Source organism: Monodelphis domestica, chromosome 3 (genome assembly GCF_027887165.1).
Source record: "Monodelphis domestica isolate mMonDom1 chromosome 3, mMonDom1.pri, whole genome shotgun sequence".
NCBI classification, from domain to species: Eukaryota; Metazoa; Chordata; class Mammalia; order Didelphimorphia; family Didelphidae; genus Monodelphis; species Monodelphis domestica.
The window spans coordinates 42,178,786-42,200,739 of record NC_077229.1 but is presented as its reverse complement, the minus strand read 5'-3'; the positions used below and the strand labels follow the sequence as shown (position 1 = coordinate 42,200,739).

General features: G+C 39.7%; 1 protein-coding gene across 3 annotated transcripts in view; it reads left to right on the top strand.

The window, feature by feature from the left end:
* The window catches only part of PTPN11 (protein tyrosine phosphatase non-receptor type 11), a 77,131-nt gene that overhangs the window by 26,396 nt on the left and 28,781 nt on the right, over nucleotides 1–21,954 (top strand). For all 3 annotated transcript variants that reach the window (XM_007490025.3, XM_001378836.5, XM_056821719.1), the window contains 5 exons: nucleotides 1,925–2,047; nucleotides 5,505–5,699; nucleotides 8,199–8,391; nucleotides 9,544–9,660; nucleotides 11,315–11,428. In XM_007490025.3, coding sequence (XP_007490087.1) covers nucleotides 1,925–2,047; nucleotides 5,505–5,699; nucleotides 8,199–8,391; nucleotides 9,544–9,660; nucleotides 11,315–11,428 — 742 coding nt within the window. The remainder of the gene's footprint in view (nucleotides 1–1,924; nucleotides 2,048–5,504; nucleotides 5,700–8,198; nucleotides 8,392–9,543; nucleotides 9,661–11,314; nucleotides 11,429–21,954) is intronic.

Here is a 21,954-nt window from a genome sequence, read left to right as displayed (position 1 = left end):
TAGTCACTAGTCACCTACTTTCTTCTCAGTTCTTTGTGACCACAAAAAGGGCAGCTGTGAATATTTTGGTGTATATGAGACTTTTCTTTCTATTTTGATCTCCTGATTTTAAATGAGTAGTACTGGGATCTCTGCATCAAAGGGTATGGAGATTTTAGTCACTTTTTGAGCATAATTACAAATTGCTTGCTGGAATTTTTTGATCAATTTATAATTCACAAAGAGTTTAAAAGTAAGTCGTCCTTGTTCCCTACAGTTCCTCCAGCAATGATTACACATTTTTTTGTCATCATGCCAATTTTCAGAAGGGGAGGTGAATCCTAGAATTGTTTTGATTTGATTTGATTTTTCTTAGTAATGATTTGGAACAATCTTTCATATGCATAATAGTTACCATTGTTTTGATAACTCTGTATTCTTTGACCAATCTTTCATTGAGGAATGGCTCTTGATTTTATACTTTTATATTATTTCCTATATTATTTTTGATATCAGCCATTTAGATTTGGTGTAAGGATGTTTTCCCTCAGTCAGCAGTTTCCCTTGTTAGGCTGCCTGCACTAATTTTTTTTTTTCATGTAAAGTCTTCATATTTCATGTGATTGAAATTGTCTAGTTTGTTTTTCGTGATTCCCTTCTATCCCTTCTTGGGTTAACAGTTCTCTCTCTAGCTATAGTTGTGAAGGATGCTTGATTTCTGCTGTCTTTAATGTTGAGATTGTGTGTTCATTTTTTATTTTTAAACCCTCATCTTCTGTTTTGAAATCAATACTGAGTATTGGTTTTAAGGCAGAAGAGTGATAAGGACTGGGGGTTAATTGACTTGCCAGGGTCACACAGCAAGGAAAGATGAGACTGGATTTGAACTCTAGACCTTTGGGCTCTTGAGCCCCCCAGCTGCCCCCATAGTGTGCTCATTTTGAACTTTTTGTATATCGTCTAGGATTTTGGTCTCATCTTTATTTTCCCCCAAACTACTTTTCTTTATTAAGTGACATTAAAGAAATGCTACAGAAATTGCATACTTGATAAAGGGAATTGGGCTAGTCATATAGGAAGAACAGGGACAACTTGGGTGTGGTATAAAGGTAACAGACCTAGCGGAGCTCCCAAGATGAGAGTCACAAGAAGAGTTGGTGCAGTTAGATTGCAGTTTACCCCATCTTACTCACACTGAGAAGATTATGATGACTGGAAACATTGCAGTAGGAAGAATCAGGTTTTCCCTGAACTTGATAGGTGTTATACAGTATCGATCAAGGCTTTAGCTGCCATTCATACTTGAACCAGGATAATATTTGTTGAGAAATCCCCCAAAAGTTAATTTAGTTCAGAACAAAGTAACCTCTAGATTTTGCATTATTACGTAGCTCTTTTATATTGAACATTGTTCCAGATACTTCATCAATTTGTCACTGACTGTAATTTAAGACATTGAATTGAATGAATAATAATAGCTAGTACCATAGAGTTCTTTCAATGTTTGCAGAGTATTTTACATATTGTTATGTCATTGATCCTTATAGTAACCTTGTGAACTATATGCTATTATTAGCCCCATTTTACAGATGGGGAAAACTGAGGCTGAGAAAGATTGAGTGACTTAAGTGATGCAGCATTACTCAGCTGGTAAGTGTTTGAGGCCATCCTATACTGTTGCTGCTTCTGTAAATTAAGGCCAGCATAAATTGGACCTGCTTCTTAAGCTGTAGATTTATCTTCTCATTTCTCCTTTGTGGTATCCATGAAAGAAGTTCTCTTGCTGAAAGAATGTGACTCTAATGGATCGATATTCAGGAGGTGATGCATCTTCACAGTGGATTTCTTTGTTTATATTTGGGTCAATGACCAGCTATTTATATGCTCTCTGGGATAGTATTGGAAATACAATTAAAAAACAAATCTTTTTTTTTTCCTCCCTAAGATGGTTTCACCCAAATATCACTGGAGTGGAGGCAGAAAATTTACTGCTGACACGAGGTGTTGATGGCAGCTTCTTGGCCAGGCCCAGTAAGAGCAATCCAGGAGACTTCACACTTTCTGTTAGGTAAGTTGAATGTATGTGAGAAGGACCTCTGGGGCTTTCTAGTCTAATGCTCTCATTTTAGCCATGGAAGCTAAGTAGTTTACCCAATGTCATATAGGAGATAAGTGAAAGAGTCTGGATTTGAACCTAAGTCTTCTCACTCCAAAGCACATATCAGAAGAGGGAACTTTGGGGTATTTTCCAGGGAGGAAAGATTATGGAGTCTTGCGCAGTAATAAGATCAGTCCTGGATGATTTGCTGCCTTTGATATCAACTAAAATATTTCAGAGTCTTCTCTGCCTGTCTCTCTTAAAGAGCAAACAGGAACATTGGGCCAAAGGGCAGACTTGTTCAGGCCTGCTTGGGAGATTTAGAGATTTTGCTTCTCTTAGTTAGGTCCTTACTCTTTTAACAGAAAGTTTGAGGTGCTCCTCCAATGACTCTTCTATTTCCCCTCATCCCTCTGAGCCACCACTTCTAAGGGCAAAAACCAGAAACAATTCAAGTCAGGTATTTCTCCTGTAAACTCTGGGGGAATAAAAGAAACCTATAATGAATTAAAGGTATACAAATGAGTTCTTCTGTTGAGCCTAGCCTTATTGAAACCTAGTTTATTTAACAATAATGAGGATGAGGACGATGGTAACATTTATGCAGTACTTGCGATATGTGCTTGATATTTTGCAAATACTAGCTCATTTTATCCTAATAACTATGTTGGGAGATAGGTGTTATTATTAATCCCATTTTACAGATGAGGAAACTGAGACAAAGAAGTTAAGTAACTTGCCCAAAGTCAAACAGCTAGTCTCAGTCAGATTTGAACTCAGATCATCTTGACTCCAAGCCCTGTACTCTCCATTGTGCCACCTCGCTGCCTTTATTATTGTAGTTGTTCTGCTTCTTTTGAAACTTAATTATCTTTTATTTAAGTAGATATTTGTATTATTTTATCTGTGTAGAGCTGACCATGGTTTCTGAAAGATGATGCTAGGCCAGGAGTCTGACATAGCCTCTTGAGTTAGAAAAGCTTTGAATATGGACATGGTGTTTCCTTTATGTCTCTTATCTAAGGACCAGTCCCCCAAAGCATGGAGAGATTCTTTATCAGAATGGCTGCAGGGGAACAAATCTTTTTGACCACAGCACCTCCTTTTTTCTTTAATAAATTTTTATTTATTTTATTGTATCTCCCAATTACATGCAAAACTTTTTTACATTAATTTAAAAAAAATTGGGTTCCAAATTCTTTTGCCCCTTCCTCACCCTTGAAAAGGCATTTTGATATTGATTATACATGTGAAGTCATGCAAAATTTATCTCTATATTAGCCTTATTGCAAAAGAAAACACCTTCCAAAACCAAGAAAAAAAAGTTGTAAAAGTATGCTTTAATCTTTATTTAGAGTTTATCAGTTGTCTTTCTGGAGGTGGATAGCATTTTTCATTTTGGCTCCTTTGGAATTGTCTTGGGTCATTGTCTTTATCAGAGTACCTAAGTCTTTCACAGTTGAATATCCTTACAAAATTGCTCTGTTTACAATATTCTGTTGGTTCTGCTCACTTAACTGTGCTTTAATTTCTATATATCTTCCCAGTGTTTTTGAAACCATCCTGTTTGTCATTTCTTATGACGACAATCGTAGACCACAACTTGTTCAGCCATTCTCCAGTTGATGAACATTCTCTTACTTTCCAATTCTTTGCCATTACAAAAAGAGCTTCTAGAAATATTTTTTATAACAAGTTCTTTTCCCTTTCCTTTGATCTCTTTGGGATACAGATCTAGTAGTGGTATTATTGGATCAAAGGGCATATACAATTTTCTAGCCCTTTGAGCTTACTTCCAAATTGTTCTCCAAAATGGGTGGATTAATTTATAGCTCCACCCATAGTGCATTAGTGTTCCAATTTTTCCACATCCCTTTAGCATTTATCATTTCCTTTTCTATCATGTTAGCTTTCTGATAGGTATGAGGGACTGCAGCAATTCCTAAAGATTACCTAAAATCTATAGAGTGGTTGGGATTGGTGTCAGTGGAGGGTATGTCTCTAACCGTGAAGTCTCAGAGCCTTGAAGTGATGAAGTTTTGAATGGAAAATTAAACTTTGGGTAATGCCTTCTCCCTGAGTGAATCCCAAGGGCTGAACCAAATACTCATTCTACTGTTGACTTATTAGTTGATGTTTATTTTTGAAAAGAAGAGGAGGGAGGAGAGGTAAGTGAAAGATATTTGGTGGCAAGATATCTTAATAGATTCACTTTTCTATTCTTAGAATTTGGGGATTCCTTTCTTGCCCAAGAGTTTTTTTAAAAGATCATTTCTTAAGAATTAAAGTTGACTCTTGATTTCTTCATGCTATTTTGATCGATAAAAGTTTTCACAAATATTTTTGGCTTATCATTAAGACAAACTTCTAATAAGGCTTTATGACTACATTGGAGGTTAACAGAAGTTGGAAGGATTTATTGGGTGAGAATTTTATTTTTTACTCTAATTTTGTTGACCTAACCTTTTCTGAAGGTGTTTATACTTAAAAAATTAATTTGATCAAAACTTTGATTTAGTCAAAGCAGAATTTACTTAGTTCTATGTTCATTAAGCAAAATCCTGAAAACTCAAGGTTTATCATTGTTTTAAAAACTCTTGCCTTCTGTTTTAGAATCAATACTATGTATTGGTTCCAAGTAAGGGCTAGGCAATGGGGGTTAAGTGATTTGCCTAATGTCACCTAGTTAGGAAGTGTCTGAAGCTAAATTTGAATCCAGGACTCTGTCTCTAGGCATGGCTCTCAATTCCCTGAGCCACCTAGTTGCTTCCTCAGAACTTATTATTAAAGTTATGTCTGCCTTGAGTGGAGCAAAGGTAGATTGAGTAATTGCCCTGTCTAGTCCCATGTCACCTAAAGTAGGTTGTGTTGTATTACTAACAATATCTTGTGTGGGAAAGTGGCTAATGAGGCCTCATTAAGAAGATATTACCCTAGGAAGGATAATGAACTGGCTATATAGTGAGAGTGTGGACTCTTGTGTGTCTAGCTGCCTGCTGGGTTGGTACCAAAGAGGAACCCAAAGAAACAGAGGAGGGCTTCTCTTGGATTGGGTAATCCTTAATGGAGGAATGGATTCAGTTGTGGCCTGAACAGGATCAGAAAGCCTTTTGAGATTCTGGGATTTGTGGAGAAATATGGACAAGAATTGCCAGGATAAAAAAGCCCACAGGGGTTGTGATCCACAATGCCTTCCTTATGGTTGGAGTACCTCTACTCAGGAAATGGAAAAAAGTTTAGAAGGGCAGAGTTGGGAGGGAGAAAATGTGGACCTCTAATTAAAATGAAATTCTTTTTGAAGAAAGTTGAAAGGAAAAAGAAATTTTTTTTGATTCTAAAGGAAAGATCATGTGAGAAGTTGCACAGAAGCATCACTGCAAAGAATAATTCTTCCCTTGCCCTTTCTTCATCTGTTTCCTGATTTTAGGCGGAATGGTGCTGTCACTCACATCAAGATTCAGAATACTGGCGACTATTATGACCTGTATGGAGGGGAAAAGTTTGCCACGCTGGCTGAGTTAGTACAGTATTACATGGAGCATCATGGACAATTGAAAGAAAAGAATGGTGACGTTATTGAGCTCAAATATCCCCTCAACTGTGCAGATCCTACCTCGGAAAGGTTAGTGCAGCAAGCAGCCTGGAAACCTTGGGACCTCAGTCTTCTCCTCCACATCTCGCCAGGGGAATTTGGGGGCAGAGATCTCTGCATATATCTTGGGCAGTAGATTTTCTTGCTTTACAGTTTTACAAAAGCTGCCAACCATGAGTCAGACTACTCCAAAGGCTTGTTGATTATAACAGCTTCAAGCCAGTGATTCTTCATCCAGGACAGGGGTTTCTGGAATATGCGTCTATACCTATAATTTAGTGCTTGTCAGCTGAGTCTCAGTAAGTTCTAGAGAGGATGTCTTTTAGAGGATGACATGTGATAGCTGATGCATTTCATAAGCAGACAGAGCCATTCTTTGCAGGAACTCGCTTGGCCAGTTATTCAGCCCCACTGCCAACAGATGTCAGTTTAACCTCAGAAGTGGAAAAAGTATGAGAATCTGAGAGCCAGATTTTTTCATCTATTCTATTAAATTAGGTTCCACATGTGTATGCAGAAATGACTTGACATGGAAATAGACCTACTTAATTGATGTTGGTCTGTAATGTGATTATTGGTCCTTAGGACACTACAGTGCTGTGGGGGACAGCTCATGAAAGCTGGGGCTCTCTTGATTTGTTCCTGCAGTGAGCAGTTTGATTGGCTTCTGTATTCCCAAGCCATTCTCTGGTCTTTGTAAAAATTGGTCTCCTAATGAGATTTGCATACTTGATACTTTAAAATGCTGCTTTTAAGTCTCATAGCTTTATTTCTGCACTATGTGATTGGCTCCCTAGTTGTCTCTGTAGCTAGCCCCCACTGCTAGAGTTTCTGATAATAGTCCTATCACCTAGCTGGATTAAAAGTGGTTTCTAAATTTTATTTTCTCCAGAGTATTGTTGGCACATTAAATCTATTCCTCCTAGTGAAAAACAATTTAGAGTGCTTATCCTCTTGTTAGGAGATCAGTATGTATTATTATCCTTTATGGAAAGAGGTTGGCACCTGGCTTCCATTTAGGGGCTCCTGAGAAGAAAGGAAGGCATGACCATAATCAAAAGCGGTACATCATGGGTTCTCTCTCCTTTGTCCGTTCAGCCTCTAATCCTGTATCCAGGCAGCTGATTTTCATTCCATATTTGGAGGCAGCTGCAGTATAGTTTGGAATAATAGACTCATTTTGTATATTTGATTTTATATGTAGAAGAAATACTTTCTTTGGAAGCCACATGCCAGGTATAGGGCTCTTTCTCTCTCGCTGCATAACTTCTTATATTTACTTGTCCTTGAGAAGGCAATGGACTTGAAGGGTCCTCTTGCTTTAATAGCTATAGATGAACAAAGAGAAAGTGATAACCTTTGCTTCTTTACAGATGAGAGCAGTCAATGAGGAAATAGGAAAAGATGAGAGTGCTTTCCTTTCAAAGTATTTTTATTATTATCAATTCCATTTCTGAATGTATTCCCCCCATGTCTTATCAACCAGAGAGCTATTCCATAGAACAAAGGAGGAAAAAATGCAAATCATCAGAACTAACCCACATATCAACCAAGTTGATATGCTAGACAATGTTCAATTCTCATGATCCTGTGCCTCTGCAAAGAAGGGGGAGGACAGTACAGTAAATGCTTGCCTTTTGTGAGAATTTATTTTTCATATTCTGTATTAATTCTTATATATTAGGGAGAATTACTGTATATTCCTAGTGTCTAGGATCTGGGTTACAGATTTCATCTGGTCTGCTGCTTTTTGGCATTTTCTTTGTCCTTAGGAATCTTTAGGAATGTCTTCCTTTTTAACAGAATTTGGATACCCTACATGACTTGTCTACCTGTAGGGATGGGTTGTTAGGTTGATGGACTACCCCTTAATTAGCCATCACCAGTTAAAGATGTCTTGGAATGTTTAAGGGAGGGTTAAGCTCCTAAAAATCTATTTTTTTAGGCTACTTAATCTAGCTTGGGTTATCTCTGGTTGTAAGAGAGCCTTGGAAACCTATATCATTTTATCAGTTATGATGCTGGCTTAACCAATAAACTTGATAGAATCAATAAACTCATATTCTTACCCAAAAATCTGTCTCTCAAGATAATTTTAGTCCTAACGCTTTCTAGAAGATTTTTGATGTGTTTATGGTGGTTTTGGTTGAATTTTCCTTCTCTTTTTCCTCCCATTCCCACTGTGTGGGTCCCCCCAATCTAATCCCCTTCATTTGATTGTAACGTTCTTTGGGACAGGGCTTCTGTCATTTCTCATTTTCATATCCCTGGGCCCAGCACAAGGCCTTGAACACAAGCATTTCATTGTTTGTTGATTTTAATCGAATTGAAGCAATTTGATAAGCACCATTCAACTCTCGACCACTATGTCATTTCTCTTGCCAACTTGGGAGCTGCCTAGTTGAGATCTCTATCTTTTTAAGTGTGTTTAGGGATTCTTATGCTTTATATAATAGTTGGAAGCAATTTATGTAATAAAATGGAAAACTATTATAGCTCCCAAATTTATTTATGTTATTTAAATTTCAGGTGGTTTCATGGGCACCTTTCTGGGAAAGAAGCAGAGAAATTATTAACTGAGAAAGGAAAACATGGAAGCTTCCTCGTGCGGGAAAGCCAGAGCCACCCGGGGGATTTTGTTCTCTCTGTCCGCACGGGGGACGATAAAGGAGAGAGTAATGATGGCAAATCAAAAGTGACGCACGTCATGATTCGCTGTCAGGTAAAGCCCCAAGTGAACCTGTGGTTGGCCAGAGCATCTTCTTGGGGCTGCATCCTGCCATAACGGAATGGAGCTGGGGATCCCTGTGTTGCTTCCTTGTTGCTTATTTAGCCCAGTACTCCTGTGCTTGCACTGTATTGTTGATGAAAATTGATTGATTGTTTCAAGACTCTATTACATTTTTTAATTTTCAGTCCATCCCTGGCAGATTGAATCATGTGCCAGTGAATATTTTTCCTTGCAGCATCTCTAATATGTTTATGTTTGATTGCATCTGAAGTCTGTCTCCTCGGTGCAGCTGCCAGAGTTTATGGCCACAGATCCTTCTTAGGATTGGCGCAGTCTGCTTTGACTACATTTGCCATTCTACAATAGATTTCCTGCATTAATGCTGTCGTGGGTATTGATCTGAGTGGTTTTGCTTTGTGCTGGTGAGCTGACCCTATCAGAGAGGAAAAATGGTCCTAAGGCTTTTGCATTTTTGAAAAAAAATCAGCAGTCCCAAATACTTATATTTAAAAAATATTATCTTGAACATCTTTTTGTTATTCCCTCAAGTAGCCTTTTTATTTTCCCTGGTCTCCTAGATAGAAAATGTCTCCTGACATGCAGCTTAAAGTTTTTCCTTTCTTGGTGGTTGAAAAATCATTTTTTTAAACTTACGTTTTGTGGGTAGAAGGGAAATGGTCAGGGCAGGACTGTAAGTTTGAAGAGGGAAGGGAGGCCAGGGCTAGAACCTGTGGTACTTACCTCTCAGCCTTGAACTTTAACTATTGTACTGACAAGAACCTGAGGCAAAGCTATTCCCAGGGCCATTTCTTTTTTCTATTTTGAACCCCTCATTTTTAGGCATAGGTCCTTTCACCATTGCTTTAGCCCTGTTTCCCCTGGGTACCATCTGAAGAGAAGGGTATTTGTGTGGGTTAGCATATTTTTAACATTTATTCACAGAGCTGCTCTCTGTATTGCCTAGTCAGCTATCTCCTCTTGGAGCAGTCTTTTGCTTGGTCATTGTTGCCTTCTTTCTGTGTGTGTTTTCTGATTCATCTTGACCTTTCTGACAAAGAGTCTCTTCTGGCCTCCTTTGGAAAGAAAGACTTATCTATCCTAGGCCTTTGGGTGACTAGAATTCATCATTATTTGTCTTGGAAGGATCTGAAATATGATGTTGGTGGAGGAGAGAAGTTTGACTCTTTAACAGACCTTGTGGAGCATTACAAGAAGAACCCTATGGTAGAAACTTTGGGTACAGTTCTACAGCTCAAGCAGGTAAACTCCCCCTACCCCCAAAAGATAAGTGCTTATTTTAGGGCAGGGGTCCCCAAACTACATGGGCCACATACAGCCCCCTGAGGCCATTTATCTGGCCCCCACTGCACTTCCGGAAGGGGCACCTCTTTCACTGGTAGTCAGTGAGAGGAGCACTGTATGTGGTGGCGCCGCAAAATGTGGCATTGCTCATGTACAGTGCTACTTCCGGTGACATAATCCTTTGCGTGGCGCCTTGTTCTGAGAGTAACTGAACGAGAACGAGGTGCTGTGCAAAGGATCATGTGACTACACAATGGAAGACATCAGCATGGTGAGTGACAATCTGGGGGAGGGAATTCCACACTGTGTATGCTGCTGCCCGGTATAGTGGTGGTGCTGATGGGCCTGTGCAAGGTGTGACAGGCCCATCACAGCCAGTCCTGCAGCCTCCACTATCCCAGACAGCGGTATACGGTGTCACAGGCCCAGCACTGCCTCCAGTACTGTATACAGGCATTGGATAGCAGTGATCTGGCCTGTGACATCAGCGGTGGGCTTCTACTGTGAGAAGCCCATCACTGCCACTGGGTGTTTTATAAGACACCTCCTGTTTTTTTTTTTTTTTGGGTCAAATGAATATAAGACAGTGTCTTATTTTAGGGAAAACATGGTAGTACAATGGCCCTCATACTCCCCTAGATGCACAACACAATGTTGTTGATTTAAATTTACTTGTTCTTTCTTTATTTTAAATATTGTATTTGTTCCTGTTTTGTTTTTTTACTTTAAAATAAGATATGTGTAGTGTGCATAGGGATTTGTTCATAGTTTTTTTTTTATAGTCCAGCCCTCCAGTGATCTGAGGGACACTGAACTGGCCCCCTGTGTAAAACATTTGGGGACCCCTGCTTTAGGGTGCATAGCACCTGCTTTGAGAGTATTTTGCACCAGGTTTTTTTTTTTAAACTTGTACTTTATGTCTTAGTAACAACTTTGAGACAGACAAGGGTGGCTAGGCAAATAGGGTTAAGTGACTTGCTTGTTCACACAGCTAGTAAGTTTCTGAGTTCAGATTTGAACCCAGGTCCTCCTCCCAACTCCAGACTTGATGTTCTAGCCACTTAGCTGCCCTCCTGTACTAAATTTTTCTGTGTCTACCGTGAAAGTTTAACTTATTTTATTTAGAGGAAGCAGATGGCTTCTCAATTTTAGAAGGGATCATTGCTGAAAATGCCCTTCTAGCTTGGTAGTGAACTTGTAGCCAAATGTGATATCCATTGCAAAATGGAGTTGCAAAATCTTAGAACTGAAGAAGCAACCATAGGTCTGGTGTTCTCATTCTACAGACAGAGACTGGCCTGAGGTCACACAATAAAGGGAAGAGGCAGGGGTAGAACTCTGTTCTTATCTCCTACTTTCCAATGTACCCAAAAGGGTAACTATATTTAAGTGTGCAGGCAACCTGTATATTTTGGGCACCATGTGAAAGTGTGTGTAAAGATTGAATAGGGATTTATTTTAGGCACAGAGATGAATAGAAACCCTGAATTGTTGCATGTTCTAGACTACCCTTTGATTTCCTTGGATAACCACTTTGTTGTGTAATGTAAGAGACATTTTGGGTATTCATGCAGTCTTCTTTAATGTTCTCTTCATTTTTTATCTTGATTAGCCTCTGAATACAACTCGTATCAATGCTGCAGAGATTGAAAGCCGGGTGAGAGAATTAAGCAAATTAGCCGAGACCACAGATAAAGTTAAACAAGGGTTTTGGGAAGAATTTGAGGTAAGTTTAATACTTTTTAACAGGTGTTCATTTATATGGGAGAGAAAATAATCTGGAACTTAAAATTTGAGCATAGGAATCAAGGGCTCTGAGTTTCCCACCACTGATATTGCAGTTTGTTGAGGGGGCTGCTTGAAGTTGCAAGAGTGCTCTATTTTGGGAGTGAGTGTGGATGTGGTTGTTGATACTGAAAGTGAAAGCCAGAAGCTTTACTTGACAGTCTTAGGAAGTAGAGAGGCTTTCCTTTTGGATTCCAGTTTTTTAGCAGTTAGTTATGAGCTTGAGAAAAATGCACTGAAATCTGTTTTATTGCAAAGAGGGAAAGAAAAATATATTCACTGTATTTTAAAAGTTCAAGTTCATTATTTTTTTTTCCAAACCCATTCCTTCCATCTTAGAAACAATACTGTATATTGTTTCCAAGGCATAAGAGTGGTAAGGACTAGGCAATGGAGATTAAGTGACTTGCCCAGGGTCATACAGCTGGGAAGTGTCTGAGGCCAGATTTGAACTAGGATAGTGTATGTTCTTCAGGGAAGGGAAGAGAATAAGCATTTATCTAGTGCTTATGCCAATTACCATGCTAAGTACTTTTTATAAGTATTATCCCATTAGATCCTCATAACAACCCTGGAAGGAGATGCTGTTGTTATCCCTATTTTGTACTTGAAACTGAAGCAAATAGAAGGAAAGGAACCAGGGTCACACACATAGTAATTGGCTGAGGATGGATTAAAATTCAGGTCTTCCTTGATTCTTCAGGCCCAGGGGTTTTTGCTAATTATATGTTAATAGTATCATTTCCGTGTGTGTTGAGAGACAATTCTCATAAAAGACTCTTAAGAAATTCTCCAAACATTACATGAAAGCTCAAGCTATTATTTAAATGACCTATTATTTGTGCTTTTATGACATTATCATCTAATAAAAAAAGATTTAACAATATTTATAGGTCTAAGAAGCAGTATCTAGAGGATAGAGAATTGGTCTTAAAGTTTAAGAAGCCCTGAATTCAAGCCTCCCTTCTGCTTCATACCAGCTGTTGACTATAGGTTAGTCCCTCAGTCTCTTAAGTGTCCTAGGTAATCTTCAGAGACGATTTGTTGTACGGGAGATGCCAGCCTGCTTGGATTGAGAGAGATTCTTCACCAGTTTTCTTCTATCCCATGAATCTAGTCTGGTGTCCTCTACTGCTTCAATAAAAAAAGATGAAAGACAGTATTGTGGACCCCTGCCACTCACTTCTTTAAGAAGACTCTTTTGAAAAGATTGTGAGCTAGAAGGAGTCTTGGAGATCATTGGGTACAATTCTTTCTTTGTACAGAGGTTGTAGGTCATAGTCTTACACTGAACTAAACTGAAGTTTTAGAAAAGGGAAGTGACTTGGCCAAGGTTACCCATAGTAAGGAGCAGTGCTGGGCCTTGAACCTTAGTTCTGACTCTAGACTTCAGGCCTCTTTTTCATTGTGTTGGATTTCAGTGAGCATGTTTTCGATTTTTATGCTATAAAGTTGCCACTTATTTTAAAATGGTATGAGATGACTCATTATAACCATCAATTTTCTCTGCAAGTAACTCTGAACTTCCTAAAAGTGAAAGAAAGATGACAAAAAGCAGTGGCATGGCTAGTGAAGGCAGTGATCAGAAAAAGGAGGCAGATCTCTCTAGAGTTTGTCTTTAGAAGAATCTTGTTTATGTTCCTCATGATGATATCAAGATTTGGACTTAGAGCTTTTGTCTTGCCCTCCTGGTCCTGTCTTCAGTGCCACCTAGCCATTGGGTCAAGGAAGTTCATTGCCTCCCCCTCCTGTGTAGCTTGACCTGTCCATCAAACATTTCTGACATAACATAGTTGCGCCAGGTTTGAGTCCCTGTATGTGCTGTACGTCAATAAAAGTCAAGGCTTTGGGGCTTGAGAGGAGGGAGAAGCCAGAAGAGAATAAAGAAGGAAGAAGTCGGGAACAGAGCAGGCGGGTGAAGGGAAGGAGGAAGGGACTTGCAGGCTAGGGACTACATGGTCAGGCTACTTATAGGAATAATGAGATTTAAACTGATTGTCTATCCTTTCTAATAAACTTTATAAAATATATATCTGGGTAGAAATATTATTTCAATTCTTACACTGTTTTAGACCTGACTACTCTGTTGGTCATCATGAAAACCAAGGGACAGGCCTCAGAGAGGAAAGTAACAGATGCAATGATTACTTTCTGAAAGGGCTGCTGAGCAGGGCCTCACCAGGGCAGGTCCATTGCACTGAGCACAGGTGGAAGGGAAGAGATTTGCAGTTGTTTGCTCTTTGCTTGCTCACTCCTATTTTAGGTGGTGCTTTTGCCATCACTGTTTCAGCTGGGTCTTGTGCTCAGAGCCAAGCTTTAAAGACTTCCTCTGGGTGGGGTAAGGGTGGAGGCCGGGAACAAAACAAATCTTTACAGGAAAAATGGCTTCCTTCAAGGTGAGAACTAGAGTATGCCCAATAGGAAAAGTGATCTGAGTTTTCATCTTCCTGGAGTTACCTTCTCTTCACCTTAGCTGTTTGGGGAAGATGATAAATTAGAGATTTGTCCCTTCTTCCAGTGGGATGTGATGGTCTTTGAAAGGAAGCAGATTCATAAAATGCAAATGTGGCCATTAATTTCGCTTTGACAGTCATGCCTTGTTTGTGTCCATGGATGACTCTTGGTTCTCTGAAAAGCCCTGCATGTGTTATTGAGAGTCATCTTCCTCAGATGGCTTTTAGACATTACTTGCTCTTTAGACACTGGCCAATGGAGAAGAGCTCGCTTTTTGAAGTACTTTTATTTTTCTTTACCTCACATCAGAAACAAATGCAAGTTGCTGATTTTTTTCAAGGATTTGGGGGTCAAAAAGGAGGCACTGAGGATTCCAAGATTGGCTTTTCTGTTGAGCCATAGCATCTCCTACCCTTAGGTAGTGTGCCTGTGTTGAGGGAGAACTGAGATACATTCTGGATGGATGAACGCAGATGCAAATTTTGATATTGTTGTCTGGTATTCTGGGATGTCAGAAAGAACTAAACCAGAATCTTTGTGCAGTCTGCATAAGATGCATGCCTAGTGCTGCATTCAAAGGGCATTTTGTTCCCTCTGAGGACAGTTTTCTCACCCTAAGCAGCCAGGGGGCACTGTGACCCAAACTGGAATAGCCAGTCTTGCTATTGTCTGTTAGGGTGCTGAGCTGAAGACAAAGTACCTGGCTCCTCCTTTCCTTCACCCTAACCCTGTAGCCCATTGTTCTGGAGCAGATCAACCTTTTTTCTCTTCTGTCTTTATCAGGGATCTTGATTCAGAGTTTCGAGTGCATTGCCTCATGGTCCAAGCTTTAAGCTAGAAAGACAGATGACAAAAGGGGATGAAAAGACCCCCTTTTTTATTTTTGGATTTCTTCTGGCATTGCCCATCTTTCCTGATTTAGTTACCTGACTTGCTATTTATTCCCTGTTGATTGAAGTTATTTGAGGTGGTTTCAGAACTAAAGCATGTACTACATTGCATTGGTACAAGCAGTTCTTAAATGAATCCATTGATTGTTATGGTCTGGGTTTTACCCATTTAGGGTGACTCTAAAGAAAGATTCACTTTAAATGGCAAAAGCTGCTCTGAAGTGTTTGTAGGTAGTCTGTTATATAAAAGACATAGCCTGGTGGGACCTCAGATTCCTTGAGCCTATTTGAAGGATGCCAATGTTTGGAAGAAGGGAGAAGAAGGGAACAGAATTTGAGACTTAGCTTGTGCATGGACTTTTCTTTTGGGTAGATGTGCCTGCTCTCCAGTTTGGGTTCCTTGTTGTGGGGAGGGAGCAGGGCTTTCCTGCCCTGGCCTTGGTCACCTTCCTAATACAGAGGTTTTTGGGGAGCACAAGCAGAGCTGCCTGGGTGTGAGCTGAGGGGCTGCGTTTGCATATTGTGCTATTGTAGAACACTGGCTTTTGGGGGACAGGCTCTTTAATCGAGATTATGATTTTCTAGTGTGCTCATTTATGTCTCTATGGGAAATTTGATGGTTTAAAGCTCAATTCCATTTTGTTTTTGAAGTCCCTTGGTTTCTCCAGGGGGGGGGGGGGGATATTGCTAAGTCAGATCTGGAGCTGTTTTTAGTTTGCCCAGGCCTGGCGCACTGCAGCCATTTCCCTGACAGCTAAACAGATGTCTTAGAATCTTCTGAGGAGTTTAATAACTGACACATCTCCGGTAGAAACTAGTATCTGTCTTCAAATCCACAACCCCTGTTAATTTCCCATAACAGTTACTGCTTCATTCTTTGACAATCTGTGGGTTTCCTTTTTGTGATAATGCAGTTTTATTTAAACTGTGGGTAGTATCCTTTAGTTGTTTAGAGCTGGACAGATCCTTAAAAACTCTCTAGTCCAGGCTTCTTAATGTACTTTGTGTCCTGGACCTCCTTAGCAGTCTGATGAAGCCTAGGGATCCCTTCTCAGAATCATGGTTTTAAATACAGAAAATAAAATACAAAGGATTAAACAGGAAACTAATTATATTGGATTATCAAGTAGTTCTTTAAAAGTTCATAAATTCTCTGTTAAGACCCCCTGATCTAGTCCAACTCGTTCATTTTGTAGTTTAAGAACCTAGTCTGAGAGAGAGTAACTTGCTCGAGGTAACATAGCTAGGAATAGCAGTCAGAATTTGAATCCAGGTCTTTAGTTTCCAAATTTGCTGCTTTTCCACTGTGCCTTGCCATAAGCTACTCTTGTGGTTTTTAGAAGGAATTGGCCCCAGCATCTGAGTAGCTGCACTCCATTGGAAGTTCCAGCCTCCCTCACCCCTCTCTAAAAGAGGTACAGTTGAGTACTTAAACGTTTTCCAGGAGGGGAATAAATAATAGCAAACTGTGGGCTAGAGCTAGATCCCAGATTCGCAAGGTAGGCAGAGTTTCCATAGCCTTTAAATGAAGAAGAGTTACAATCTGCATGCCTACATTAGCCCTGTGGACCTGGGTTGATCTCCTGGTCTCCTGCTGATCATTTTACTTTGAATCATTTTTCCCTTTGTGTGTCCACTGCCACCTCAGTGGAGGCAATAACTTTGTTGAAAGAACAGTCAGTCCTTTCTCTTCCAGGACTATTTTTAGTACCTAAAGCAGCATGTTATTGCTTCAAAGAATATAAATCCTTAAGATGCTGTTAGGTTCTTTGGTTTCTTCCATCTTTCTTGCAACTTCTCTTTCATTGTCAGATAGACATGTGTCTTCTCATCCTTTAAAAAAAAAAATCACGTACCCACATTCACCTACCCCTGCCTGTACTACCTACTGGCCTATTTCCTGCCAGTTTTTATAGCCAGATTTTTCAAATGAATGCTTTCTATTTGCTGCCTCCATTTTTTCTCGATTCACTTGGTAGACATTCTCACTGTTTGCTGAAAGTGCCCTTTTAGAGGACATCAGAGACTTCTTTATTGCTGAGTCCAGTGGTCCCTGTTATAGTTGACATCACTGATCACACTATTGAAAACCTTTCCTTGGCCATCCATATCCTAAACTTACTGATTCCCATAATCTGCTTCTTCTACACACAGAGATGGTTATAACTTTGATCTTGATATCGCCCACAAATACACCATTTTCAGCTCTGATCTTACTTTATCTTATCACCATTTGTTCAGTCATTCTGCTGCTCCCTCTGCCTTGAAACGTCAAACTTTATTCTTTCATCTTACTATCATCTCCAAACCCTTGAATTTTCCCCACTCTCCTCCCTTTCCCATCTTGACTCTTTGGTAAACTAGTTCAGCTCTATACTTCCCTCTTCTTTTGAGTCTTTTGCCACCTTACCCTGTCACCAGTGTTGCCCTGTGAAGCCTCAATCTTGGATTACTTCAACCATCCACAGCTTTCACTGCTACTCATTGTTACTGAATAAAGCCAAAGAAAATCATGTAACTGTCTTGACTGGATCCATTATAGATTTATGTTATTAATCTTATAAGGGCCATACTGCAGCAAAGCAATCCTTTTACACCTCTCTTAATTGACTATCTTACTGTAACCATTCATAGTCTTCATTACTACTCATGTGCTTAATCACTGATCTTCTTCTTCCACCATTTACTTCCCTACTTCCTATAAACACGCTGATGTCTCCCACATCCTTAAAAAACCCTCACTTGATTGGTCCATCCCTGCTAATTATCATCCTGTATCTTCTCCTTTTTGTGGTTAAACTCCTTGAGAAGGCCATTTATAAATGATGCCTCCACTTCCTTTCCCCTCATTTTTCCTAACTTTCTACAATCTGGCATCAGACCTCATTCCACTCCTTTTTAAAAAAACTTTATGGTCCATCTTAGAATCAGTACCATGTATTTCAAGGCAAAAGAGTGATAAGAAATAGGCAATTGGGGTTAAGTGACTCGCTCAGTATCACACAGCTAGGAAGTATCTGGGGACAGATTAGAAGCCAGGACCTCCCATCTCTAGGCCTGGCTCTCAGTCCACTGAGCTTGTCCCCTCAGTGAACTCTTGATGCTAAATCTAATGGCTTTTTGTCAATGAATATCCTTCTTGACCTCTGTAGTCTTTGACTCTGTGGATCACTCTTCTTGATGCTCTCTTATTTCTAGGTTTGTGGGACACTATTCTCTTCTACCTATCTGATCAGTCTCCTTTTCTGGATCTTCATCCAAGTCACATCTATTAACTATAAATATTTCCCAGAGCCCTGTCCTGGCCTTTTTTCTCCCTCTATCAACTTCTATGGATTCATCTCTGTGCTGATGACTCAAATCTACTTATCCAGTCTCTTTCCTGACTTCCACTTTTACATTTCTAGCTGTCTCTTAGACAATTCAAATTGGTTGTTCAATAGATATCTTAAATTCAAAATGTCAAAAATTACATTAGTTGTCTTTCCCTCTCTAAATCCTCTCCTCTTCCTAATTACTATCTTACTGTAGAATATGCCCCTGCCCTCCTAGAGCCCTGCATTCACAATCAAGTATTCTCTTGGACTCCCTTTCTCTCTTGGTCCAGAACCAATGTGTTGCCAAGTCCAAATTTACAATGTCTCTTGAATATACCCTCTTCTCTGATACTACCACTATTCTTCCTTGAACAAGCTCTTATCATCTCACCCCTGGGACTGGTGCAATAGCCTGCTCATGGGTCTGCTTGCCTCAAGTCTCTCCACTCCTCCATTCAGCCTCCAGAGTCATTTTCTTATAATGCAGGTATGACCATATCATCTTCCCTGCTCATTAAACTCTAGTGGGTCCCTGTGGTTTCTGGGATCAAATATAAAATTCTCTGCTTGGCATTCAAAGCTCTTTATAACTTAGTCTCCTTTTACCTTTCTAGTCTTTTTATACCTTACTCCTTGCCATGTATCCTTCTATCTGGTGACATTGATTTCTTGAATGTTTGGTGAACAAGATAACAATCTCCTAGTTCTGGGCATTTTCTCTCACTGTCTTCCATGCCTGGAATGCTTTCCTTCCTCAACTTGGCTTACTGACTTTGCTGACTTTCTACAAGTCCCTATGTAAATCTCATATTTTGCAGGAAGCCTTTCCCAACCCCTCTTAATTCTAGTACTTTTCTTCTAGTAATTATTTCCTATTTATCCTGTATATAGCATGCTTTATATATATTTATTTGCATATTATCTTTCCTATTAGATTGGAAGTTCCATGAAAACAGGGACTGTCTTTTGCTTCTTTTTGTATTCCTAGCACTTAACACAGTGCCTAAGACATAGTAAATTCTTAATAAATATTTATTGATTGATTAACTGGGTGCTTAGTAAATACTTTAAGATCGACTCTCCAGTCTATATACCAGCTCTTGCCTATTACTTAATTACTAATTTTCTGTTTCCTCTTGCCTTCTTGACATTTCTACTTGGAGCATGTCATCTCATCAAACTCAACTTGTTCAAGATTGAACTCATTAATTTCCTTTTCCAACTGACTTCATTTCTGTCATCTTTTCTTTTTTTAACTCTTACCTTCTGTCTTGGAATCAATACTGTGTCATCTTTCTTTAAACCTCTTAATCTCTTTAAAAAACTTTCCTGCTTTTTATTTCTTCAGAATCTACTCCACTATCCCTAATAATGATTTTTTCCAAGTCGTCTTTGCTTCATACATGGATATGGAATGGATAGTGATATGTCTGGACTCATTAACTTTGCTCTCTTCCCTACCCAATCTGGACTACTCTTCCTTAAATACTACTTTCATCATGCCACTCCTTACTGCTCAGTAATGTTTTGAGTCCTAGGTTAGTGCCACAGTATGTCTACACTTTGTCTTGCAGTCAAGGCTTTCCATCATTGGACTCTGCCTTGCCTGTCCAGCCAATTCTAGCCTTAACTACTCAGGATTTATCCCTCACTTTCATCAGAACAATTTCCTGGCTGTTTGACAAACATGGCCATGTTAATTTCTTAAAATCTCTTAAAATACCTTGTCTTCTCACTCTGCCCAATTGAGTCCTACCCATTCTTTAACAACCAGTTCACATTTCAACTCTTCCTCGAAGTCTTTACTGACTGATCTACTCTTGCTCTTACTGATGCCCCCGTTCTGTGATTGCCTATAACAAACGGGTACTACAACTACACATCTCAGTTTGACTTAGTTGTATATTCTCTTGTATGGGAATCTTCTCTCTAATTTGATTGTAAGCTTCCTGAGGGAAAGACTGTGTCTTATACTTTTATACTTGAACACATAGTAGGTACTCCAGAAATACCTGGCCTTATTTGTTGACCTGAGTCTTTGGTAATATTGAGATTAGTCTAGCAAGAACATTCTGGAGACCATGTACCAACAAAGGGATGGAGTGATGCAGTGTAACTTCTAGAAACTGTTGCTGTGCCCTGTTATACTTTTGAGCATTGCAGTATTACCAAGAGGGAGAATCGGATAAAGAATTGTCATGTTCCCTTGAGTAGAGGACAATGCCAAAGGGAAAGTGAAGTCATTCAGATCAGGTAGAAAGCTTGGCTTTGGACATAGCCAGATGGTTACCCCAGTTGTCATCATTATTCTGGGTATTGAAATCAGAGTGACAGCTTGTCAGACAGACTTTTTCAGGGCCCTCTTCCTCTTTGGCAGTAGTCGAAGCAGATAAAGAGTTGGTGAGGAACCCTTCAAGTTTTTCTTTGGGGGAGGGAGGGAGTGGCTTTTACCTTTAACAATGAAAAATTGGTATGATTCAGCTTTCTCTGAATGGTTGTTGCCATTCAGTACGTTGGTTTGGCCAGTGAAGGTTAGGCTGTCCAGGAGAGAGGTTGTCCTTGGGAGGCTGTCGTGGCACACTCTGCCAGCTCCCTCAATGTGTTTGCTTTTCTGTTTTGTTCTGTTTTCTTTCTCTTGTAATATGATTGATCACCTTATTGCCCTCTCTGGTGGACTGCTAAAAGAACATGCCTTCATAGTTCCTTGTAAATGCCTTTCCTAGATGAGGCTTTTATCCAGCTTGTATACGGATCTTGTTAAGGGGTAATCAATTGTAAGCTTTTTGGTTCTAGGTCAAATTCCCTTTTGTGCTTTTAGCTCTCAGTTAGGCAGGGCCAAATGATATGGTTTGCAGATTCTTTCTTGCCTTTTTCTCCCTCTTTTGTTGAATGCCTCATTTCTGTTCTTCTCATCATTAACATCCCTCCTATGAGATTCTTTGGAGGGTGAGAGAGATGTAGGAGAGAATGCAAATAACACACTGGCAATAAATAACATTCAACTTGACAGGACATTAGTAACTTTTATAAATGGAGAAAGGTTAGTATAAGATGGTTAGTCAGAGTGAGAGTTTAGACTAGAAATATGGCAGTCATTTTGGTTCTTGTTGCTAATCTAGGTGGCCCAAGATAGTCCGGATAAAGGCTTGTGGTCTGATGGAGTGTGGTTGTGGTATGAAAGTCAAGAATTTTTCACTCTGACTCTGGACAAGTTGCCTTGTCTCTGCTTCACTTTTTCTGGTGGAAACTGAGACTTGTTATGTTACATCATGTCTCTGGGGGGTGTTGAGGATGGATTCATGTTTGCCAAGTATATTGAGATCCTCAGATGAAGGGAGCAGAGGAAGAGACATGGTATTATTCATGATTAGTCTCAGACAGCTGCCAGCCATCCAGTAATTAGCTTCTCACTGTGCTTATGATAAAAGGTCCCTTGCCTGTCCTTTGTATTGTCCTCTCAGGGTAAAGGAGAGTCTCTGACAGTAGGTTATTAGAATACACAGTCTGTAGTCAAGAAGAAAACGATGGGGGCTGAATCAGAGAGGTAGGGCTTGCCAGCCTGAATGGAGGACTGACCAAAATTTCCTGTGATCGAAGTCTTAGTTTGCTTGTCATTTGTTCTTGTATTCTCTACAAGTATTATGAAGCTTTTTTTCCCTTAAGATTGGCATCTCTCTGAGGTAACAGAAGGTATTCTTTAGGGCTACTGTTGGCACATCTGATCATTATCAGTGTGCCCACAAGGAAACATAATAATAGCTGATATTTATATAGTGCTTACTATGTGCCAGCCACTGTGCTAAAGG